The sequence below is a fragment of the Maylandia zebra genome, linkage group LG7 (genome assembly GCF_041146795.1).
Source record: "Maylandia zebra isolate NMK-2024a linkage group LG7, Mzebra_GT3a, whole genome shotgun sequence".
NCBI lineage: Eukaryota > Metazoa > Chordata > Actinopteri > Cichliformes > Cichlidae > Maylandia > Maylandia zebra.
The window spans coordinates 10,528,777-10,552,613 of NC_135173.1; the positions used below are offsets into that span (position 1 = coordinate 10,528,777).

At 42.0% G+C, this 23,837-nt stretch overlaps 1 protein-coding gene across 11 annotated transcripts in view; it reads right to left on the reverse strand.

The window, feature by feature from the left end:
- frmd4a (FERM domain containing 4A) overlaps positions 1-23,837 on the reverse strand; it is a 96,503-nt gene that overhangs the window by 8,900 nt on the left and 63,766 nt on the right. For 8 of the 11 annotated variants that reach the window (XM_024803097.2, XM_024803098.2, XM_024803096.2 and 5 more), the window contains exons 2-16: positions 23,320-23,385; positions 18,989-19,083; positions 17,253-17,345; positions 14,266-14,350; positions 12,290-12,346; positions 11,493-11,515; positions 9,815-9,898; positions 9,641-9,706; positions 9,155-9,212; positions 8,827-8,913; positions 4,170-4,246; positions 3,079-3,220; positions 2,792-2,933; positions 1,167-1,300; positions 931-1,053 (exon numbers count right to left, since the gene is read on the reverse strand). In XM_024803097.2, coding sequence (XP_024658865.1) covers positions 931-1,053; positions 1,167-1,300; positions 2,792-2,933; positions 3,079-3,220; positions 4,170-4,246; positions 8,827-8,913; positions 9,155-9,212; positions 9,641-9,706; positions 9,815-9,898; positions 11,493-11,515; positions 12,290-12,346; positions 14,266-14,350; positions 17,253-17,345; positions 18,989-19,083; positions 23,320-23,385 — 1,332 coding nt within the window. Of the gene's footprint in view, positions 1-930; positions 1,054-1,166; positions 1,301-2,791; positions 2,934-3,078; positions 3,221-4,169; positions 4,247-4,441; positions 5,269-8,826; positions 8,914-9,154; positions 9,213-9,640; positions 9,707-9,814; positions 9,899-11,492; positions 11,516-12,289; positions 12,347-14,265; positions 14,351-17,252; positions 17,346-18,988; positions 19,084-23,319; positions 23,386-23,837 lie in introns of those variants that run through there. The other 3 variants (XM_024803095.2, XM_023152463.3, XM_076885724.1) reach the window with 2 other exon arrangements.

Consider the following 23,837-nt stretch of genomic DNA (forward strand, 5'->3'; position numbering starts at 1 on the left):
CAAAGTCCTGTGACACACTGTGTCCATCTAGCACGTAATTCCTTCACTGACATCTGAGCGCGCACACACATGATTTCACTTGTCTCCACAGAGGCAGAACAATGATGTATTCACTTGGGTTGACTTCATAGTGGGCTACCTCATTTCTGAAGAATCCCTCTCACTAACAGTGGCTTTACACTACAGCCGAGCGGCTTCTGTTTCTGTGTGTCTACGAGTTTAAGGTACTCCGTGTAGATCAAGAAACACCGTTTGTGCTTGCGATGCACTTTTGTGATATCGTGTCCCTGGATTCTTTTCAAAGCACACAAACCTCTGTGGAACACACCCACATGAATGCCTGCACACATGCAGGAGCACACACAATCCTACTATCACCACTTCCTGTGGTGAGAAACCAGCCGGGCTATATTTAGAAGTTCTGCTGCTCTGGAAAATCTAACCGTGGCACAAAACCGGCAGCGAGACAAAGCTACTTTACAAGATCAAGATGTCTCAGATTGTGGCTTTTCAGGGTTCTCAGTTTTCTTTGTTACTTCAAAATTAAATTCTGATAGAATCAGTTACTTAATTATCATGTGAATCCTCATCCCACTACATTTTGAGAGTAATATGTAGAGTATATTAGCTTCATTTAAATCCTAAGGAAAACCTTGATTTGCTCAGAATAACACAGAGCCCTTAAACAGCACTACTGTTCAGTGCGGACCATTAACATTACAGCTAGCTTAAGAGGAGATAAACTCACTAAACTAATTAACGCTGACATATTCCAGCTGCTGCATTACACCACTTGGCCAAATACATATACTATTAGGTATTCATTTCAAATGCTGACTCTGCTAAATGAGCTCATGTTTTTATTTGGGGAGTATGAGACTGGAGTGAGAGATAAGGTGCCAGTAAAAGAAATGGAAGTTATGGCCTCACCTCTCCCTTAGGTAGAATTTTCTGCTCATCCAGTTTGAAGGCGGTACCGATCTTCCGTCTCACAGTTGGCGGCTCCTCTCCCGGATCCAGTGGATATTCCTTTGGAAGCTTTCCAGTCAACTCCTGGAAAAATTTAAGGAGAAGGAAGGTAGGAAGTGTGAGGCCATTGAAATGAGATTAGAAAGGATTTACGCTTTTCAAAATATTCACCAATTCAAACAATTATTTTCACTTACCGCCTCCCGTATGCAGATGCTCTTGAGTTCCTCTAGTCTCTGCTTTAGCGTTTCCTCCAGAGCTTCCTGTCTGGCCCTCAGCGCTGCCAGCATGTCCTTCTTAGCCGTCTGGGAGCTGTCCGATTCCTGGGAGCCTGCAAGGTGCAAACAACACATAAGTGAAGACAGGAGTCAGAGTACTGTTCTGAGGCAGAATCTGAAGCAGAGGGAGAAATAGCTTGTGCACCTGCTAGTCTTGCAGGATGTTTACAAGGAAGTGAGTGGAACGTTTCGATAAGGAAACTGAGTTTTGCTGGTGTGTTTGTGCAAGTGTGTGAGTGTTTAAAGGAAGGGGCAGTTTAGGACAAAGTCGGTGACGCACATCTCCAAGACCCCGAGGTGGTGCCAGTCTTGTTTGAAAACAACTCATACCCTCCCACTCACACTGTGTTTCTTGCTCTCTCATTGACCCCTTATGTGGGGGTGACGGACGGATGGACACGCAAATACTAAAAAGTACTGGTGAAAATGTTTTGTTAGAAATAAACAGCTGTCTATAATTCTTAGATGAACCCAAATTACTTCTGTTTTGGAGGAAAAAAGCCTGCACGTTGAAAGATTTCTGAAGACTTTACAATTTAGATGTATTTCGAAAGCCCCGTTTAGACGTGTCACAGATGTGTCACAGTTCCCGTTCATGCTGTTTGACTAAGATCTACCCTAGTCATCAAGAAATCAACACCGTAGTCACAAAAAGAAGTGACAAGGCACAGATAGACAAAATGAAGAAACACTGAATGATATGAGGTGCGAACAGAACTACAGAAGAACGCAGAGGAGGATAGAGAAAGGTTAGGAAGGGATATATGAGAAGAGCAAGGGCTAGGTGGAGGTGAAACAGAAGGAAGGAGTAAATCTAACCGAGGTGATCAATGGCGAAATGACAAGCCCAAGCAGACAACGCATACTGAAAGGGAACTGTGTTCTTCCCCGGCAACAGTAATTGACTCAGTAAAGTGTGAAATACTTTAAACAGCTGACCATGTAGTTACGTACATGCTAATCATAGATTATGCTTGGCTGGACTAATGCATGCAACTTAAAGTGATTTATACAGTAGTAGCGAATCAGGTTACAGTACTGGTGTTTCTCATCAATGGAATTGCTGCACTTGATTTCCTGGCATGGAACACATTGTATGTGGCTGTATGGGAGTAAAAGGGCATTTTTCCTCCCAACTCTAATTTTAGCTAGTGTTACAAATCTTCCCGTCAAACTTGTTACTTGTTCAGCACCGATAAGCATTGTTTTAAAGGCCACGCAAAGTTGTTCACTGACCCTCTGCCCCTCTCATTCTCTCACCCACTAAAATTAGAGGAGTCGGGGGCCTCTGGAGGATGAGTCTGTGTGACATGGGAGTGGTGTTCTATACATACTGAAAGACACTGGGTGTGGTGTGAGCACAGTATATGTTTGAGAACATTCAACACAGAAACGCTGGTCTCTTTCCAGTCACAGCTGTTTCTGTCTCTCTGGTTGTCAGCAGGATTCCTCATCATCAACAGATGCGAGCACAAAGACAAATCTTTGTCGGGGTATTTCCCCCTCGTGGTTATTTTCCTCTGAAGCAGCAAACACGCACTGACCTGAGGAGAGCAGGCTGCCACTGCTGCCACTGATGATCTTGCCCTTGCTGCCCATGTTGGCCAGTTTGGATGTCTTCAGTGTTCCTGTTTCTGTCAGGTCTATGGCAATCTCGCTCAAACTCCTCGCTGCATGGATCTTTGACTGTATGGACGAACATGGACAGGCTGTGTTAACACATCTGTAAACTGTTAACCCACCACTCCTGCTGACCATGCCTTGTAGAATTGTAATTATTTCGTGAGATCTATCGTACGCTTTGACTTAAAACGTCGTGGGAGAGACTGACCTTGCTCTGTTTGCGGTCCAGGTAGAACTGGTGCTGGCTGATGGCCATGGCCCAGATGGACTTGATGAGGGCAGGACAGGCGTACCAGGTATGCACAGCAATGCCGCTGTGACCGAACGTCCTTCTCGTTACCGACGCCCTACAGTAGGAGCGGACACAAAGCCTCCTTATATACACTGAATAAAAAAGATGGCTACATGTTTACAGCAATGAAAACACTCCCACTGGACTGCTCCAGTGACTAGTGCTGCTACTTAGAGAGCGAGCTTCTTTTGAAGCCTGAGGAGAACTGTCCTGATAGAGATACATTTTGCAAAGCCACACACGATGTTTCCCATTGTTTAGTCATCCTTTTTTAAACACACATCTGTAGCTGAGCAACAGACCAGCTCCCTCTAATGACAGCTTCCTTTAAAGAAAACACCGCTGCTCTCTGCTTCACCCTGTCTGTCTCTTTTTCTCCCATTCCCTCTGTCATTGGAATAACACTCCACACATATAGCCATGTTAAATAAACACAAGAGAGGTCACTTCCTCCGCAAAAGAGCTATCGCACAGCCATCTATCCTTCTGTGGTCAACTACCAAGGGTTTTAACATATATGTGTGCATGTTTGTGTGCGCGAGCACTAGAGCGCGTGTATTCTTTGCATGCATGTGGCTGCACGAGCGTGTTAATAATCAGCCTTTCAATCCGTGGCGGGCTCCACCAGGACATCCTCAATATCTTGCACTGTTGCCAAGACAAATTTTTCAGCCATTACTCAATTAGATTCTATCTCTCTTTCCGTGTACCGCGCAGTATGGAATCTGAATCTCAACATATTGACTCGGGCCGCAGTGGTAATTTACAGTAAAAGCTACTGGAAGGCATTTCTTAACTGATGTAAGACTTTTATGAGTTCCAGATATTAGGCTTGAGACCACAGATCAATTGCAAGAACATTCATCATTAAATTTACTGATTTAAGATCACGATCGTCCAATGAGGACTTCTGGACAAAGAGGACACGAATGCTTGATAATTAAACGGTTTCTTAGAAAAGAACGGCATCAAATCAATCTCAGCTTCAGTTTGTGATATAAATTTACCTCCTGGGGTCATGAACTTCCACCGAAAACTTCTTCTCTCTGAAGTAGAGGTTCTCCAATTGACGCCATTGGAACACCTGAGATTTAGGAAAAACAGAAACTCTTCAGGACTTCTCACAGAAAAAACGTGCTTCACATTAAATCCGCGCAGCTTTCAGCCGGCTCTCTTCACTGTATGTTCCAATTTGTTTTGAAAGAAAATGCAATGGGTAAGGAGGAGGAGGAGGGGGGGAATCGGGGCTGAAAAGGAGGAGTTGGTAAGAGAGGAGGACCTAATCTGGAGCTCTATGATCAGGTCCAGACCAGGCAGTCGTGTCCACAGAGGATCCCAGCACTGGATGATCTCACTTTGGAGATCTCACTTTCTTTTTGCCTCCTTTCCGATCCTTTGACAACCATCAGCGCCGCTCTAAAAGAAGCCAAACCCAGCTGGGCAAGAAAAGTTCCCTCTAGACGTACTCCAAAACATATGTGTATCTTAAATCCTCCCAGGCGCAGGGAAGCTGAAAGTTCTGAGGTGGTGGGTGCTCACCATCTGTAAGCATGTGCTTGTGCTGGCGGAGAGAAAGTGTGTAAAGTTAAGTTTCCTCCTCTCCTAGAGCTTTGCTAGGAGCGTTAAAAAGTGAGGGGGCGTTTGTGCCTCCCCTCCTTCTGACCCCTCCTCCCTCCCTGAGGGACTGTGGGCTCTGCTCTGGGCTGCGGTTGTGGTGTGTGTGTGATGAGGGGTCTGGGGCGTGATACGGGGGAAAGAAGCTTTTTGCGGTCCTGCCGATTGAAGTGCCCTTGCTTTGTTTAGTCAGACCTCTCTGCCTGCACACACAGACATTCAATGTCTGAGTGTATTTCGTGCTTGGGAAAGAGCAGAGTGTCGGCTGCTTAAGAACACAAGACGGTCTGCATCTATCAGCTGTAAGAGACACACAGAAACATGAAACGAGTATCAAACAGGAGAACAGAAATAAGGCGAAAACGAAAACGGGAGGGGAAGAGGAGAAAGGGTGTGAAGGGAGGAACAGGTCACAGCCGAGGAATTTTAACAGCTTGGGAAAACAATGGACAGAAGGATGAGAGGGAGAAAAAGGGGGGGGGGGGGGGGGGGGGGAATATTATGAACAAAAAAACCCAAAACAGTCATGCGTGCCTGTGGGTGCACGATGAAAGAAAATCAGTGATCTTATCAAAACTTTTACTGTACTGCACGTTGTCAATGGAGTGTTAAGTGCTAATGTAGCATGCTGCTAAAAATAGCAGGCAGAGTAGAAATGGAACGAGTGACTGTGTGAGTGTTGGCTACATATGGGCCAGAGCTGTGGAGATTAGATAGGTGTTTGTAACTGTTTGTAACTGTGTTCAAGCACGAGACCACTAAAACTGTCCTCACTGTCAGCTGGACAGACTTGCTGCAATTTTGAAAGTGCACTTTGATGTTTGCGGATAAGCTGTACGTGTACGCAGAAGGTATTTGAATCTGTTTGAGCCACCTTATTTACAAAGAGACACAATTATGCCACCCTGAACTTTAAATTTAGCCATTTTTGCTTTCAAGTATATACCAGATTATGTAAGTACTCTTCTTACATAAACCTATTGTATTAAAAAAGACTTTCTTCTGTTAATATCTTGAATATCTGATAAAAACATGCTGGCAGCTTCTTCCTCGGGAACTCCAGTGAAAGCCGGCGGGTGCTGCTGTTATCAGGCTGAAGGTTCGGCATGTGCGTGTGGATATAAATCCTCTTCGATTTGGCTGTAGAAGCCTTACAGACAATGGCACAATCAGACACAGACAGAGGAAGTGACTGGTCATTATTCATAAACACACGAGGTGCCCGTGTGCACGGAGCCACGTCTGTCTCACAATAATGTTTGCACACAAAAACACACATCCACTGGAGATGAAAGGTCACATCTGATTGAGTGTAAACGCCTTTCTTTGGTGTAGCAGACTCCCAGAGGCCCACTGAAAGAATAGAAAGTTTAAATAGCTTACACTGGTTTAACTATAGTGTAGCCAGGTATTCTTTTCTATAACTGGAACTAGGAGTCCCAAAAACTATTGTTTAACCCTTGGGTGGGGTTCCAGTGCGCACCAGTTGTCACAAAACTTGTTGTTCAATGTTTCGGAAAAAGAACACAAAAACAGATGCTGACAAAGACGAAGGGGTTTTTAACTTAAATATTCTTATTATTTAATCATACTGTTTTTTCCCGGTCTGTGACTAACAGACTCTATCATCTCTGCTTAAGTAAGTCACAAGACACTAATGAAGTATTAGAACAGTGTGTGGGTCCACTGTAAACCCCTGCCATGATGAACTGTTCTAGTGTGTCCGCTTTTAGCATGTGGTAAGAATGGAGGAGGTATTTTAAAACCACTAATAAAAAAAAGTTGAGGGTGTGGTAGGTTGCTTGCATTTAGAAACAACAGGATCTCCCCTTATAAAAACTAACTAATTAAAGAGAACTACTTTTAGTGCACAGCTATTGTACACCACAGCGTGAAGCTACTCTCTAATTCATTAGGGTTTTTTGTTCCTGTGTCCAAAGACAACAGCCCCAAAATGTCTCATAATCAGCGTTGCTCCTCCATCTCCCAGATTTACAGTAATGAAAACTTTAACAGTGGTTGCACTGTGAGTCAGTGATTGCTGGAATCCATCTGACTTGTGGGCTGACGAATCACCAAATCTGCACTTCCTGCAGTTAAAATAGTGGTGACACTCACTTACTAGCATTCGAATGACCTTCGTCTTTTCTAGAACACATCTCTGGAAAGAAGAAGTGCTAACTCTCTTTTATCATCTGATTATTGAACAAACCTTCACTGCGTTCAGTGGAGTTTAGCTGAATATGTAATGTTTTATTAACCCTTTAATGCCTAGTGTGTAATATGTGATGCAAAGTGTGTTTTGAGACTTCTAAATCATCAGCGAGATTTTTTTCTCTCCCGAAAACCTAAATAACCCAGATTCAGCAAATACGATAGAAATTAAAAGTCATATATAGAAATAAAAATGTGAATAATTTTTTAAACAAATTTGTCAGTTTTTGGTTTCAGCTTGAGTCAAAACATGATAAAGAGGCCCAATCTCACTCATTCTCTGCTCTCAAATGCATGGAAGAAATAAGGGAGGGTGAGTATGAAAGGAGAACAAAGTCAGGGTGTCAGCACCAAAGCTTAATGGACCTTGAGTCACACTGACTGTTGCTATGGCAGCTGAATGCTTGATAAGCTGGCACTTCTCAAAAAGTGGCCCCTGCTTCTGTTTTCTCTGTCCAGACAGAGGTATAGTTTGCTTGTTGTTTGTTTGTTTCTCAGCAAAGGTGCTGAAAAAATACTGGATAGAATGCCATGGAAGCTGGCGAAGAAGAACCAGCTCGGTTTTTAAGCAATAGCGTTATAGCATCAGTCTTAGTAGAGAGCCCTTCTAGTTTTTGATGGGAATTACATCGGACAAATATATACCATTGTTTACCTGCCTGAAAATTTTACAGCAAAGAAAAATGGGAGGGAAGGGAAACCTATATGGAAGGTTTTCACTTCACTTAATTCTACATTCTTTTAAACAGTGTGTAAGGGAAGTCTCCTGATTTAAAACTTCAGGACATGTTTTCCTGATAAGTTTATGGCCTCAATTGTTACTTTTTAGTCTACAAAACCTATATATATATATATGTATGTATATAAAATTAATGCTACATTGTGATTGAGAAGTTTCTGCTGAATGTATGTTCCAAAAAAGGTGGTAACAACCAAAATGCTCAACTCAGAACTTCTAAATATAAATCCATAAACACATGGGTAGTGTCAAATCGGTTACTTCATATATAAATACCAGTCCATTCATTCTGCACAACTTAACTTTAATTTACAGTGTAAGCCTGTGCTTTATATCAAAAAAGTACACGGTTTGCAACCAATCCGGAGTTTTCTCAGAATGACCTGGTGATGTGAGATACACAGACTCCTTTTTTTCATCACCATGGTTACTTAACACCAAGGAAACCACTAGATTTAGCACACTTGAATGAGACATAATTTCAGGCTTGGTGACTGGAATGCACTAATTATGACACACTCAAAACACGTTAGTGGCAAACAGGAAAGCATTTGGGTGACAGGAAGCATTCGTCAGGATGGTGAGTTCAGTGTTCAGTCCATTTCCTGTCTCTGAGAGTGTGCATCTGTTTGTGTATGAGTAAGGGTCTTAGTGGGCAATCAGTGTGCAAGGACGCTGTTAACACAAATAACATCTTTCGAGACAAAGGTGAACGGCAGAGATCAAGGCTTGAAACCAGTCTGGAAGTCAAAGGTGAGGTAAGAATTGTTTTTGCAGATAACCCACACAGTGAAATGACTGGGAGGAGGCAGAAATAAATTAAGGACAGGATGCAAAACATTCTAAGACTGAACATCTCCAGATAGTAATAATTATACAACATTGTTAGTGCTCTTTGCAAACACAATACATTTGATGACTGAATGGAACAATAGGCGATAGGAACTGTAAAAAAAGAAAGACAGAGAGCTTTCCGTATAAAGCAACATGTTCCCTGAATAAATTCTCTTCTTGGGGTGAAATAAACTGAATTTAAAAAGTGAAGGAGGAACGGTTTAGTTTGTGCGGTAGATAGATCAGGAAGAGCATTATCTCACCTTCCTGGGCTTAACTTTGTCCTGGTAATCATACTGAAAGATGCCTTTATAGCTCAGACCCAACCACCATGGGATCCCCTGCTTGTCCTGTAACACAACAAAAATAACTCAGGAACGGCTGTGCATCTGTGCAAGACTCAAAGGGGAAGAAAGGGAAAGTTAAAGAGAGGTAGAAAAAACTGCACAAATGGAACAGTAAAAATTTAAGTTCCATCATGTGTGCAAAAATCCCAACTGGGTGATTAGAGATCCAAAGTGAACAAAAAATGTGTGTGGTGTGCGGTGCATGTGTGAGAAAAAAAGAAACGGCAGAGCAGTAAAACTGTACCTTTACAGAATAGTAATGCACTCCATATGTGGGTAGAGACTCTACAATGCTCATATAACTGTGAGGAGCAGAAAGAGAGACATGTAAGGGTTACAGAGAAGACAGCTTTCAATATGCTGGACCAACATAACTAAAAGCATAAGCCCCCTTCACACAAAGCCCCTGTTCAAGGCAGAGTGTTTGTGTCTTTATTCCCCCTCACACGTCTAAGTGAAAGGTACTGTACAAAGACAGAACTGGGGGGAATTGTTATTGTGCTTTTAAGGCTTCAGCAGAGGTAGTCACAGAACCGATTCAACATCTGCGTGAAGGGTAGAGCTGGCATGGCCATGCCACACTAAACCCCAGTGCAGTTGTGTGAAACACATAATGCTTTTACTGGAGTCACAAACTGGGGTGACACTACACCAGCCAAAATGTGGGGGATTTCTTAGAGGCGTTACCACCTTATCTCTGTGTGAATACATAAGACATTTACACACTTACTTAACGATTGCCTGCCCTCTACTCTGCCCGCTGAGCTTCTTGTAATGCTCTATGACCCGATCTTCACTGTAGGGGGGTGGGATAAAGAGAAAAGAGGAAAATATCAGCAAGACGATAAACAACATGTGAACTTATAAAACGTTTGGTGGGTTTTTCTGGGTAAAAGTGTCTCACCAGTAAGCCAGTGACGGATGCTCCTTTAGGGCCTGGGTGGGTAGAGCAGGCAGCTTTTTCAGGTCAGACCTAGTTGCATCGTTACTGTGAAAGAAAAAGAGCAGACTTGATCAGCGACACTTATTCTCAACAGTTTCACACAAACCTGGAAGATATCTATCAACTGTAGAAAGGGGACAACTTAAAAAAAGTTGTAAATTAAATATTAAAAAAAGGATTTTCTCCAAGTCTTAAAAAGAACTTTAGAACATTTTGGAAGAAGGGACATTTGGTTAAGAGACAGGAGTAAATGTCCACGGTCTAAATGCTTCTGTGGTCTGTCTGAACAGCTGCGGAGAGTAGACACTGACAGCTGGAAGCAGAAGAAAGAAAAGAGCGACAGAAGCTGAGACACAAAGATAAAAGAAAGAAAGATAAAAGGCGATACAAAAAAACAAAACAAAACAGGAATGGGACAGGAAAAGATTAAGACTGAGAAAGACTAAATGAGACCGGGAAGCATACAGACAGCTAAAGTAACTTGGCCCCAGATTCAGTTTTCAGACCTCCAGCGGCAGGAGGTCTTAATACCCAACTCTAATCCCCCAGCCTCTCTCCGGCCTCTGCCTAGGCCTCAGAAGATTGGGGAAAGCCCTGGGAACATGACAACCTATGAGCTAAAGCCCTGGCAGAGATCCATCCACCCTGCCCGTCTGTTCCTTAATGTGTGAACACAGCTGTGCGTCTGCATTGACTGATACTCACTATGTAGCTATTTATTAAGTATACCAGTTGGGTGGACAACTTTGGGATACATGATAACAATCTGAAGTGCAAGCTGTGCAGAAAAACATCCAAAAAAATAGTGTTTTGTTCAAATCTTTTTCTTTAAACTGTTAAATGCAGAGAGAAATGAAGCGCTGTTTTACTAAGATTCAATTAAGATTACTGAAACGTAGTCAGATTAACATAAGCCGCACTGAAAATCAGTCAATTTACTGAATTCTTTGGGAACAATATGATATGCATTTAACAAAGGAAATCAGGTGTTTGGCTTGAAAACTGTATTTTAGGAGGAGACGTAAAACTAAAGTTATGATGAGAAATGCAAAGGGCAGGAACTATGAGCTTTTAGAAAAAAAAGATTTATGTGTATGTGTGGGAAGAAAAAGGGTAGGAATGTGAAGTAATGTCTCCAGAGTGTGTCACATTCCATCCCTATTGTGTTTATTTACTCCTTTCACTGGTTGAAATGAGGTCAAAGGTGATTGCTGTAGTAGTATGTTTTTCATGCTACAATAAAGGGATGAGGAATCACATACATTTAAGCCAACATCACACAGATGAATATCAGAAGGGCCACATGAGGTCCCCAGCTCACATAAAACTTGCACATAAATTAGTATTTTTTCCCCTAATAAGTCAAAAATGAAAATATAACCCAGCAGAAAAGAGAAAATCCGAACGGCTCAAAACTGGTAGGAGAAAAATAAGAAAGTGAGGTAAATCAAATTAAAGGCACAGATATAGGTGATCAAGAGGGGAGCAAAGGACCACATCCAGACCATAAACCACATCCAGTCCTTGAAAATGTCAAGATACTTTGTTAGCCGTTAGCATATTTAGTTTTTAGTGGCTTTGTTGCTTTTAACAACCTCAAAAAGGACATAATAGCTATGATGACTATGAGTATACATACCTAGTGAAATCACCTTTAGCCTCCTGTGAAAGAGAAAAAAGGGGAAAAGGAGGTCAAAGATGATAGGACAATTTATACAGGTGGATATGTGAGCACTAAACAGTGGCCATAAAATGTGCTTTTAAGTTTTTTTATGCTGGAATCAAGGAGAAACATTAAACGACCATCTGGAACGAAACTTCTGAAGAGTTACGGAGCAGATACCTGACACTGTGTGTCTGCACCTGCACACGGAGGCCGAAAACACGCACCCACATTACTCAGCCTAGTTTATGTGTAACATGACCTTGCGAACCACGGTTAATTGACTTACCTACTCCGAGAAAGGGACAGGAAAGGGAAAGGGCTGGAGTCGAGGAGGATTTGTGAAGCGTAAGTGCTTCTCTGTGACAACAGCTATTCCTGTCCACCATTTATCTGGTAGACCAAAATTTGTGTTACCAAAGTCAACTGAGGTTTTTAGGATTTGAAACCTCCCAGCGTTACTGCAGATTAACGTCAAATTGATAGCTACATTAGATAATGAGAGTTTAATCGCTCACAATTATTACTGCAGTAGATAATGTGAGTTTAATCATCGTCAATTAGGATCAAAGGCTTGTGGAGATAGTTTGGAGGAAAACTTCAAACGGTTTCAGAAAAGAACAGCCCCTGGAATAACTTGTGGTACACACACCGACACACAAACAAACATACAACACACACACACACACACACACACACACACACACACACACACACACACACACACACACACACACACACACACACACACACACACACACACACAAGCTTACTTGGAGAATGTAGGAAGCCAATTCGAAGACAACCTCACTGTCTACTTCAATTAGCTCCTGCAAAAAGGGGAGAAAAGGAGTGAGCAAAGGCCATTGGAGACATTCACAAATAAATAAAACACACTTTGATCCCTGTGGGGGTAAAATGTGGACATTCCTTAAATGATCACTCATTTCATCAGTCGAGATAAGATGATATTTCCTTTCACTTAGATGCCAATAACCCTTCTTTTTTTCATGATGTCTTCATGCAGAAAGAGATCAAAGATTAGAGACAAAGTGGAGGGGTTTGGGAGAGGGGGTTGAGGGGTTGAGGGTGAGCATGGATGCTCTGGTTTTTGATTACTGAGAACATTTACCAGTGTGTGTTTTAAATGCATTACTAGGGACGCACTGATCTACAGGTATCTGCCAATATCAAACCCTGTTGACTGATATTGTCCTAAGATGGCATTTACCAATGTCAGTGGTCATGGGTATTAGCATTACATATTGCTATACCAACTCAGAATTTAACCATGGATGCATGCATGTTTACTACTGTTATATAACACGTAGATGAAGAGATAAGCAACAAGCAGGGAGAACAGACAGAGACAGACATGCAACACTGGTACAAACATTTGTGATTTAGTGACATGTGGTGCGTTCCTGTGAAAAATTTGCCAAATACTTACTTTGGGAGTAAACATATATATGACATGATATGTGTACATTAACAGAGAGGATTAGTGGGCAGTGAGTAGTGGGTCACCTATCCCAGGAATGTGCCCTTTACAATTCACCTCTTAATTTGATGGAGGATCAAACAGCCAGGATGAAACACTAGACAGAACAAACCTAACGTGGGTGTACCACCCAGTGAGGCTGCAAATCAGCACACACTGTGTGTGTTTGTACTGTTTTTTCACAGCACAGCAGAAACTACAAGAATAGTGACTGCAGGAAGCACATTTATATCTGCTACGCTGTGCTGTTTCTCTTTCTTTTTTGCTTTCCTACACTGGTATTTAGCTAATATGAGTTGTAATAAATGAGCAGATAAAAATTGGTATCTTGATGAAGACGCTTTAACATGTTTACTAGCTGGACTGAGCATGAATCCTTCCCTTTGTGGGACTTTGCCAGCCTTTTTAACCATCCTGAAATATTGCAACTGCCGATATTTGAATGTCTTGCTACATACAAGACGTTTTAGCACAAAGAAAATGAGTCTTTAGACACTCTCACAGTTTTCTACAAGGCTTTATTAGAACATTTCAGCTCAGTTATTTACAGTTTCAGGCTGCACACGCTCTCTTCTGGAAAAATTACATAACTGTTAGATACTGGTGTCTATAAATGTGCTGTATGCTGACCAAACTATAACTAGATGCCCCTGCTTGAATTTTAACCAGTTAAGTGAAGTGGATAGCCTCTCCTTACTCTAAAAAAATGTACCATATTAACTGAGTGGTAAAATAATTCCAAAATCTTTCCTCCTTTAAATTGTCTCTTTAGGCAACTTTCTGGAAGTATGTATTCCAGTGCATAATTTAAATTGCTATTTAAACAGCCAAAGTAATTGTGGCGTAGCGCTGACAGATGGCAATGAAAATCATTTACTAGTTGCTGAAATGTGGAGCAGCGCATGACATGACGGGTAACAGATGATGCACATGGTTCACATTTTCTGCTTCAGCAAATCAGCACGCAGGACCGAGGTCCAAGCTTTCCTCTTGTGGCATCTCTTCATTTAGAAAGAAAAATGGGCTAAGGAAGTGGCACGCAACATGAAGCCCAGCACTCTATGCAATTTCACCATAAAATGTAACCACTGAAAGCCAAAAATGATTTAAGGCCAGAAGAAAAAGCTTGGCTTTAAATGCAATTTCACAGAGGATTCATATCATTCATATAGCATGTAAAGATAAACCAAAGGAGAAGGAGATGAAACCAGCAGTACTTGAAATGCATAAAAAAAACTAGCTATTTACCTTGTATATGATGGACTTTGCATTAAGAAAGAACAGTTCAATGGTGGCGTTATCCTTCAGGTAGGATATACTCTCTATGTAGAACCTGAAAACACAGAAGAAAATATAAACACTCCTGCAGCTTCAAAGTAAGCAAGGGTGTTCATTGACCTTCAGGAAACAGAAAGAAGATACATCAAGGAGTGTTTTTTGTGTTTGCTTCAAAAACAGAAGCTAGCATGCAGGAAAGCTATGAAAACGAAACTGTGCAGATGTGACTGAAAGGTTGCAGTGGTGAAAGTGACCAGATGGGGGCGCACCATACCAAAGGCTGATCACTTATGCCAAAATCCTTTCCCTTCCCCTTACACCACATCGCCACAGTGGCTGGCAGTGATTCATTATCAGTTTGTGAGTGTGTGCACATTCCTCAATGTGAATATGCACGCACACACACGCAGATTGAATGTGCACATGATGCACTTCGCTGTGCATCATCAGCAGTGTGCAGTGATCACACGCGCTTGCACACAAACACAGAGTACTACCACACACAGAGATGCTGTCACTTTCTGGCGAGAGAAACACAGTAACCCACTTCTGGCAGAGCGGTGAGCAGGGAACTAACACAATAATGCAGTTTAAATTTAGCTCATGAATGCTTGCAAAGCCAGAGGGAAGCTGGAATGGTGCACCAGGAAGCTACTCGTTGTTATCTCCTCTCTGGTGAAAACACATCAAAAAGATTCCATATAGCTCAGCTGCTCTAAAGTGTCACCTGACATCTTCTTCAGAGATGGTAAATCGTTTGCTGTTAATCGTGTCTTTAAACCTAAGCTAAGTTTTACAAACCAAACCACTTCATTCACCCACTGGTACATCACTGGTGGTAAAGCTTGTCATACACAGATGTGAATGAGCTGGGAGTCAAACTGGGAATTGGTGCGATTAGCGGATAAATAGCTTAAATCCCCCATCTGGTGTGCATAAAAGAGTTCAGTTTACTTGATATAGCTCTGTGAACAATGCGATCAGCAAACATGTCCTTATGAATATAAATCGGAAATGCGCGTGTTGATTTCAGTGCTTATGGGTCTATATAGGCATCGAGTGAGAGGGATTGCAGGCAGATCAATAATCGGGGGTGTGGGGGGGCTTAATTCGCGTTACCCATTGAGCTGCAAGAGAGAATGAGAGGTGCTTGTCAATATTCAGTGTGAACATTTAATTAAAGCAGCACGGTTGATGAGACATGCCCACACTGCCAGCACAGCAGCAAGCATGCAAAAAAAGCACCCACTGAATCAGCAGGAGGTGGGCATCTGCCTAGCACTTATTGGGAACGCACGCATCACACAAATACCTCATGAGAATGCAGAAACGTGACATACAGAGAGAAACACGCACCCACACATAAACACACATCATACTTCATATTAGACAAACACACCCCCGCGCATAAACAAACCTTATATTGTGTCTAATCTCTAACCTTAATCTCTCTAAATGTCACAGTACTGAATACACCCGCTCTCAACACATCCTTACACGTGCACACATTCAGATCCAGACTGTGGACTGCAGTGGAACAACAATCAGCCCAAATGCCAGGCCTGAATCTGTTATCAATCTGAGCATATTGTTTTTAATAAGCCGGAACTGTGATGATGAAGAAGGGGGATGAAGCCTCAATGAGGTGTCAGAGTTCACAGTGTCATCGCACTACCATCACATCCTCAAACACCCATTAGTCTGTGTAAATACACACACAGTGACCCTGCACCCCACACAGCTAACCACCAACACTACCACTACAGCTTGTATATGCAGGCTCCTGGGAACAACAGGACCGTTAGTTAACGCAGGTATAAACACAATTAAGATATTCTGACTGTATTGCTGTGGCATTGTGCAATGACGCCACTAAGCAGGATACAGCCAGCGCGCTAAGAATATGCTTTTTCTAAACAGCTCATTTATATCGTGTCTCATGACTTGAGCCACGATATAAATGCCACCATGAAAATGACTCACTGACATTTTGTCCATGCGCATCACTTCGCTTTACACTATTAAACGTTTTATAGCAATGTTGTGCTGGAGAATTATACGGTCCTAGCATTTATATCGATGTAACTCTGACGCAGCTCGTGCACAAACCTGAGCGGTGTAAAGAAAAAAACAGGACAATTCAAAATAAAGCCTTCGTATTTTTCCAATTTTATTTCAGAGGAACCTGTATGTGCATAGGAATGTGTGTTTTTTCATGTCACGTGGATTGCTTTTTTTTTTTTTTTTACAAGCCTATAAAATATATAACACCACTAAATGCAATCATAAACAGCTATATGCTGAATTTTGGTCATGCCTGTGTCTGTATTGCAATTCTTCTGTCCTACAGGAGGGTCGGTGGAAAGAAAACGAGTGAACTGTGGTGCAGTTTTATAATCCTGTCACAGTTGGTCAAAAGAAGCATTTTGTTTTTAACCAAAGAGATGACTACAGTTAAGCAACAGCAAGAAAGTCATGGTGGGCTTATACAAAACAAGGATAATGACTGTGCTGTTCAGTGTTCCACTGAAAAAGGACCTTTTATAAATGAGTTTGCGAGTGTTTTTTGTCAAACAGCTTCAACATAAAGATGCACAGTGCTGATTTCTCCACCTCCCCAAACCCTACCCTTATAGGAAAAAGGTTTCTGGTATTTTGTTTGTTTGTTTGTTTTGAGTACAGTCGCCATGAATCCGATGCTATCTGCATGCAGTGCATTCTGATGAAGTATGAGAGGCTTGCCATTGGCTGAGAGGCCCTGTGGTGGGAAGTAAACACTGCGATCAGAACAATTTCACAGGGGCTTTTCATAACTAATCGTATTAATCTCTTCCTATTATGGCATGAATGTGTGAGTATACTCAAGAACGTACAGACTTCTTTCTTTCGTTCCCACATACATCTGCAATCAGACAATGATTGGTGTGAGGGGACTAACTTGCAGAAGAAAGACTCACCTGACACAGAAGTAGAGGACAATGGGACCAGACTTCTTGGGGAATTCATGTTCTAATACCCTGCGGTCCAGCTGCAGCCAACTAAAATGGCCCCTGATGGGGAAGAACAACCATACAATCAACACTATAATTCAGAGATGTCTTAATATCAAACTAGGGTACACAAAGGTTCATCTCATGAAACAGAACACTTTCTACTTAAGCCATCCCATTTATCTTTTTTGTCACACTTTGCTTGCCTCTGTCCCCCTCTTCTCTTCCCTCCCCTCTCGTTTCTCTCTCTTTGTTTCCAACAGAGAGAAAAACCGCACAGACAGCTTGTCACCCTGGTTACCCTGCATGGTCTCCTGAGCAACTGAGCAACATCTCTCTCAAACTCTCCCTTCTTCTGTTTCTTGTCTCTCAATCTCTTGGCCTCCTGTCCCCAACACGCAGCCTCTTTGACCAGTGAGCGGTCAGAGCTCAGGCGTCTCCTCTCCCCAGGCAAAAGCAACAAATCTACACATCACAGAATTAAGACTCTATAGTGGACAATGCTTCGCTGGACAGACACTGGCAGTAGTCGCTACCATGTAAATACCAAAGAGCAGAGGCCAGTCTTGCTTGACATCAGTGGATGCATGAGATAAAACAAAAACAGAAAGGCAAAACGGCCATGGCGATGTTTGCCTGCATGTAAATCGCTGGCATCACTATCATGCCGTGGCGTTTCTGCCTTTCTAGGTCAGAAAACCCAACAAAGCTAATTTGAATGTCATGTTTGCATTTCAAGCACAGCTCTCATGGCAAGCCTACTGGCAAACACAGACTTGTGATCTTTGCTAGTCCAGAGAAAGATAACCACCCACATCACTTCACTTCACGGTTAAATGTGATCTTCACAGATCTTCATTCTTTGCTTTACCGACAATGATAAAGACAGTTGCTGACAAAATAAATCTGTTTTTTTTAATTTTTTAAATCACTGAACAACAAGAAAAAGACAAATTAGACATGTAAGCTAAACTAGATTTTTCTTTTCAATTTCATAGTTAATTAAGCCTTAACAGGAAAAGTGCTCTGGGAATTCCTCAAGAGAAAACCAATCCAAAACCAAATGCCACATTATTGAAGTGGTGCTTTTGTACACTGTGCTACAACTTAAGTTAATCTATGAGTATATATTTTCCATTTAGTCCACCATTATCAGTTTTGTTCACTAGTGCTACAAAGTCCAATTAGTGGGCACACAGAGTAAAATATAAACGGTTGTTGTGGAACGGTAGCCATGTGGAAAAAGATTTTAAATTATACCTCAAAACTGAACGCAATCAAATGTAATTAGAAACCATACCTGCTACTACTCATTATCCTTGACACTAACTCTATAGCATTTATTTAAGGCTTTCTATCTTTGTCATTGGCATCTACAAACACAGTGTCCACGACATCAGTGTCCATGACACTGGCTTCAGCCAACCATGAAATCAGAAGCCATGTTCACGTGCACTCCCCTCTGATATCCTTGTTGCTTTGCCTATGTGCACAACAAACAGCACCTGAACTTTGATACTAAATTTGCCTATGATTACACTACTGCTGACCCACATGTTGCTTTAATAACTTTACTGCTACCAACTGTGTATCAGACCTGATGCTGGTGTCATTTACAGTGATCTCATGTTACAGCACTGAAAAAATCCAAACAATTAAGTTAAATTAAAGACTGAGTGACATAATATTTTATTTTAACTTACGTTTCATCTGTGTATGCAATTCCAAAGTACTCCTTCTCCTTTAGGTTGAAGTGAGAGGCCACAAGGTCCAGCAGGTCTTTAGCCATCAGCTTGGGCTGCAGGAAGGAAGATATACGAGTTTGGATTAGGCTAAGGTTGTTTTAATCAGCTGTCATGTGTGTGTGTGAAGTGGTTTGCCACACTGTAGTTTAATTGGAAAAGTAGATGTAGTAAAACTTTATGCTAATGTATTGTTGAGTTACCGCAATGACTAAGCATTTTGACAAACACCAGGGAGGAGAGGGAAAGGGCCAGAGTGGAGGAGATAAATGAGAGTGAGAGAGCAAGAGAAAGATGGATGGAGTGCGTGGATGTTGCTGACAGTGCAGGTACCCTTCCCCTCCCCTCTCCTTCCGGACCCACACCTCCACTGCAGAGTCACGGCTATGGGCTGAACCACTGTATTGCAGAGAGATGCTAGCACAAGAGCTATATAGCATGCAGATCACCTTAAAGCAAAGCAAGAGTCCAGGGAATGCTGCCATATGCTGCTGGTTTGTCACATCCTGAACAAAAGTGCACCAGTAACTGAGGTTAACCATGGGTGTGCCTCGCTGCCTACATTTACGCGCACAAACACACATGCATACACACTCATCTGCATGCAGCCACAAGACTGTGTTATACAGGCCACTCCCAGCATACAGAAGGAGCACATGAGTTTGTACTGTCTAGGAGAGGAGGGCATGAGGAATACATATTGTCTGAAACCATTTTTCTACACGTGCCCACACACACAACAGCGACATTGTAGTGCCATAGTATCCACACTCTTAAGAGCCTCTTCCTAATGTCCTATAGTATCTACTCACTGCATAGCTACAACTTCAGTGTCATAAGCTACTGAGAGCTATTTAAAGGGAAGGAGGTGATGTCATGCAGACACACACACACACACACTACCACATCTTCACTGACCTAGATCCCATATAATCACGATGCCTACAGTGATCCTGCTACACATAAAGGCTCAGGAGAGATCAGAATTGAAAGAGAGAGCTGAAGGTGAAGTTACCGCATAAGTTGATTCAACCCTATATTCACAGATGTAAACATTTCTATTTAAATGTCTCGTTAAGAGTAAAATTTCCAAATACATATTTACAGAGAGAACAATTGCAAATTTAGCAAAGATAAGATCGGGAATGTCTCTGAATATTTTTTTGTTCTGCGGCTGTATGTTTACATTGCACAAGCAGAGAAGCAGAGGTTAGAGTGATGATTTTCTCTTTGTTTTGGTCCTGATCTGTGTGACTCAACTGAAATTGGTACTCCCATCCAAAACAGATCTGATTGGCCCTGTCATTTCTTCCAAATGGGAGAGCAGAAACTTAGATGATCTACACTAGAAGTCTTTGAAGCCCTCAACACATTTTATATGTGGAAATTTTAGGTTTTGAAGAGAGGGTATCTTTATGGCATTAGCAGTAATACCTGTTTTGGTTCAGTCTGGGGAACATGCTGCGATGGTCTTTCATTACCACAGAGCAGCCAAACTGCTGTGGCAACAATATCAATTAAACAACATCCATCCCACCACGGTGTAGCAAGCAGTGAGCGGGTAACAGGGACATATTGGCACGTTGTTGGGCAGATGATGGGGCGCTAAAATAAACCCCAGATACGCTGTTAAAAATCAGGAGTGTATTACTGAAGATTAAGAACAACACAGGAAGCATTTCTCTAACCCACCATTTCCACAAGCATGCGTGGCAGCTTATTTCTGGGATTACAGATACCAGATGTGTAATAATGTGATGTAGACAGAGAAAGACAGGCAGTATTGTAAGTGATGCGGTACACTAAACACACCCTAGACATATACAGACCATGCAGACACACATTACATACGCATACACTATGGAGCCATCTATCAGACTGTACAGTTCTCTGAAAGCTTAGACAGCATTACTGCTAATAGATATTTAGCGTGTGCCTCCTCAGCAGCACAGGTAATTAACAACATAAGAATTACAGGGAGGTGTAAGCGAGTAGCAGACACACTAAAGACAAGTGACAAAAAACGGTTGCACACTTGGCTGGCTGGAAACAAGTCATGGCCCGATCTCTGCAAACACCCAGTAAGGTCTTTGCTGCCTTCAGAGTTGCTCAGATTTATGAGTTGCCAACTGATTTATTAGTTGCAGCCTATCCCCTCTAAGGCTGTCTAAGGTTAAGGCTTTTTGGAGACACATGCTGCATTATTATGATTTTTCCCTGCACAATAACCTCTTCTTATATTTTTTGCTTTGCATACGGACTTAAAGTTTACTGAACTTCCCCTTCATATTATGTAAAAGGACTCAGTGATGTAGAAAAGCAACACTGTTACACAACTGAACCTTATTTACCCTTTAGCCTCGCAACAGTCTAGGCTACGTAAGTAATAGCTTCTGTACTGATATACAATTTCACCGAGAGGTGTGTTTGGTAGTTAGCTTTACATCTTTACAACCTGGTTAATAAGCGCGCTGTCCCTCTGGTACATTGCTCCCTGCCAATGAGGCATTGCTCCACAAGCAAACCACAGAGGGCACGCTATCAGACTGGAGGAAGTAGACAAGGCTAAATGACTCTTCTGGGATTAAACAGCTGGTCAATGTTACAACTCACTGACAGGAGTAGGAGCCTTTCTTCAGATGGTAACTGGCTTGTGTACCTGGCATGCTTACAACAAGTTTCATGAAAACCTCAATGGGACAGACCTGACAATGGCGCTGTTTTACGATCAGGGGAGACTTATAAATAAACACAAATTATAAATAAACACACTGGTTTAGACTGTTTTTGAAATGTGAACATCCAAATCTTTTTTTTTTTTTTTTTGCAAACAAGTGGAGGACTGGACTGCTTTTTAGTTCAGTGGAAAACTTAAGAATAACACTGTGATTCTCTGTGGTCCCACTAACAACTCAATGACCTGCAGAACATCCGCCTAACGGATGGAGGCAAGGACAGGGACTGAGAGAGAAAGAAAGCCAGCAGTTTCCTGATTTATGTGACAAAAGTTTGTTAATGACATCCACTTTTCTGACCTTTTTGCCAGTCTTGTTTCTTCTCACAAACGCGGTTAACACAGCCAATTTTTATCACTCACTCCTTATCCGAATATACCAACAAAACTCTTCACATAAGCACTACATTAAGAAATATTTATGTTAAAGCCCCAAGTTGTCTTTTTATTTTATTTTTATGTACTGAAAGAAACGAGAAGAGCAATAGAGAGGGTGGATGGATGCAAGATAGAGCTGAAACATTTGTATTTGTAAATTGAGATAAAGCAATGGAAAGACAGGTAAAAAGCTAGCCAGATGTTGAATGAGAAAAGAAGACATGAGGAGCCAAGAGTGGAGAGACAGACAGAGTGACTAAGGAAGAGGAGCAGAAAAAGAAGTACCAATTTGAAAGGGAGGATCAGTTCTGGCAGAGTAATCAAATCAGAAAGTCAGCAGACCTATCCTTGGCTCTCCTCTCCATTTTCTCCTCTCTCTCCCTTTAGTGTCATCTCCTTTTCATTCCTTAGCCCTCATCTCATTTTTCTCTCTCCTTCTCAACCTCCCGAGCTTCTGCGTCAATCGTTCTATTCTCTGCCTGCTGTTCTTCTCCTGTTCCAGGGCAATTACTTTCTTTTGTCTTTCTCTGTTTCAGAGGAATCGAGTAATGGTCAGACCAAAGGGAACTATGGGAGGTTAGGAAGAGTGTAAGGAGCTCCTAATGAATCCATTTCAGTGTATCTAGCCAAGCCAAAAGAAAATAAAAAGAATGGCAAAAGTCAATATCATTAGCAATCAATGAAGACCTTTGGTATAGAAAAGAAAGCAGACCAGAGGAGAGTTGCAGCTGAAAGCTGAAAAAGGTAATGGTAAAAACGTAAATGAAAGAGAGGCAGTTTTTTTTAGGATGGTGCTGTTTTTATTCATTACTACAGAGAGGCTTGCTGGGAGAACTAAAGGCTAAAAGCAGAGCCAGGGTAATTGAAGCAAAGGTTTCCATTCAGGACTCGATCGAGTGGAACTGTATGTCAGGATTCAGAGTTTAAACAGGCACTGCAAATCAGTGCTGCGAGCGCAACCTATGTGCGCTTTTATGCATGTGTATGAGAGAGATCAGGGAAAGCATCAAGAAAGCGCAGCGCCACCTACTCCTGACCAAATTTCCCTTCGTCAGCAATAATGGAAGTCACTTGGGACTGCAGACATCACTTCTCCCTAGCTGTAAGGAACTGATAGTCTGTAAAGTGAGAGGGGAGAAAGGAAAGAAAGAACTAGAGGTCAGGAGGAAGACACGCTCACCTGAACGAGGAGCTCCAGCTTCCTGTCGTCCAGCAGATGGACCTGACATCGCCGGCCCTCTGTCATCTGAGAAATAGAAAAAAATGCATGTTTCTTAATATACTTGTTTATAACAGCTCATCCAAACATACACCTGTATCCCACTATTCTACAGAACTACATTGTTACAACTCATGCAACAAAAATTTGGTACATTTCCAAATGACTCATATATTTTGCTCAAATTGAAAAACATCATTGTGCCTCTCATCAATAAGTACAGTATGTAAGCAATACCCTGCATGACAGGCTTGGAGTTTGCATGTGTGTTAGCTCGAGCCATAACAAGGTTAGCTGATCTAAATACACACAATGGGCCTTGCTCTGTTCCTCACGGACATTTTTAACATTCCTCCTTGAGCAGGAAATCCACTATCCATCAGAGGACTAGTGACCAAAGTGAGGGAAGCTGCCTGCTGACAGTGTTCACTGGAGTGTTTGTCTGTTTTGCTGATACCAGGTTTGCTGAATAGAGCTCC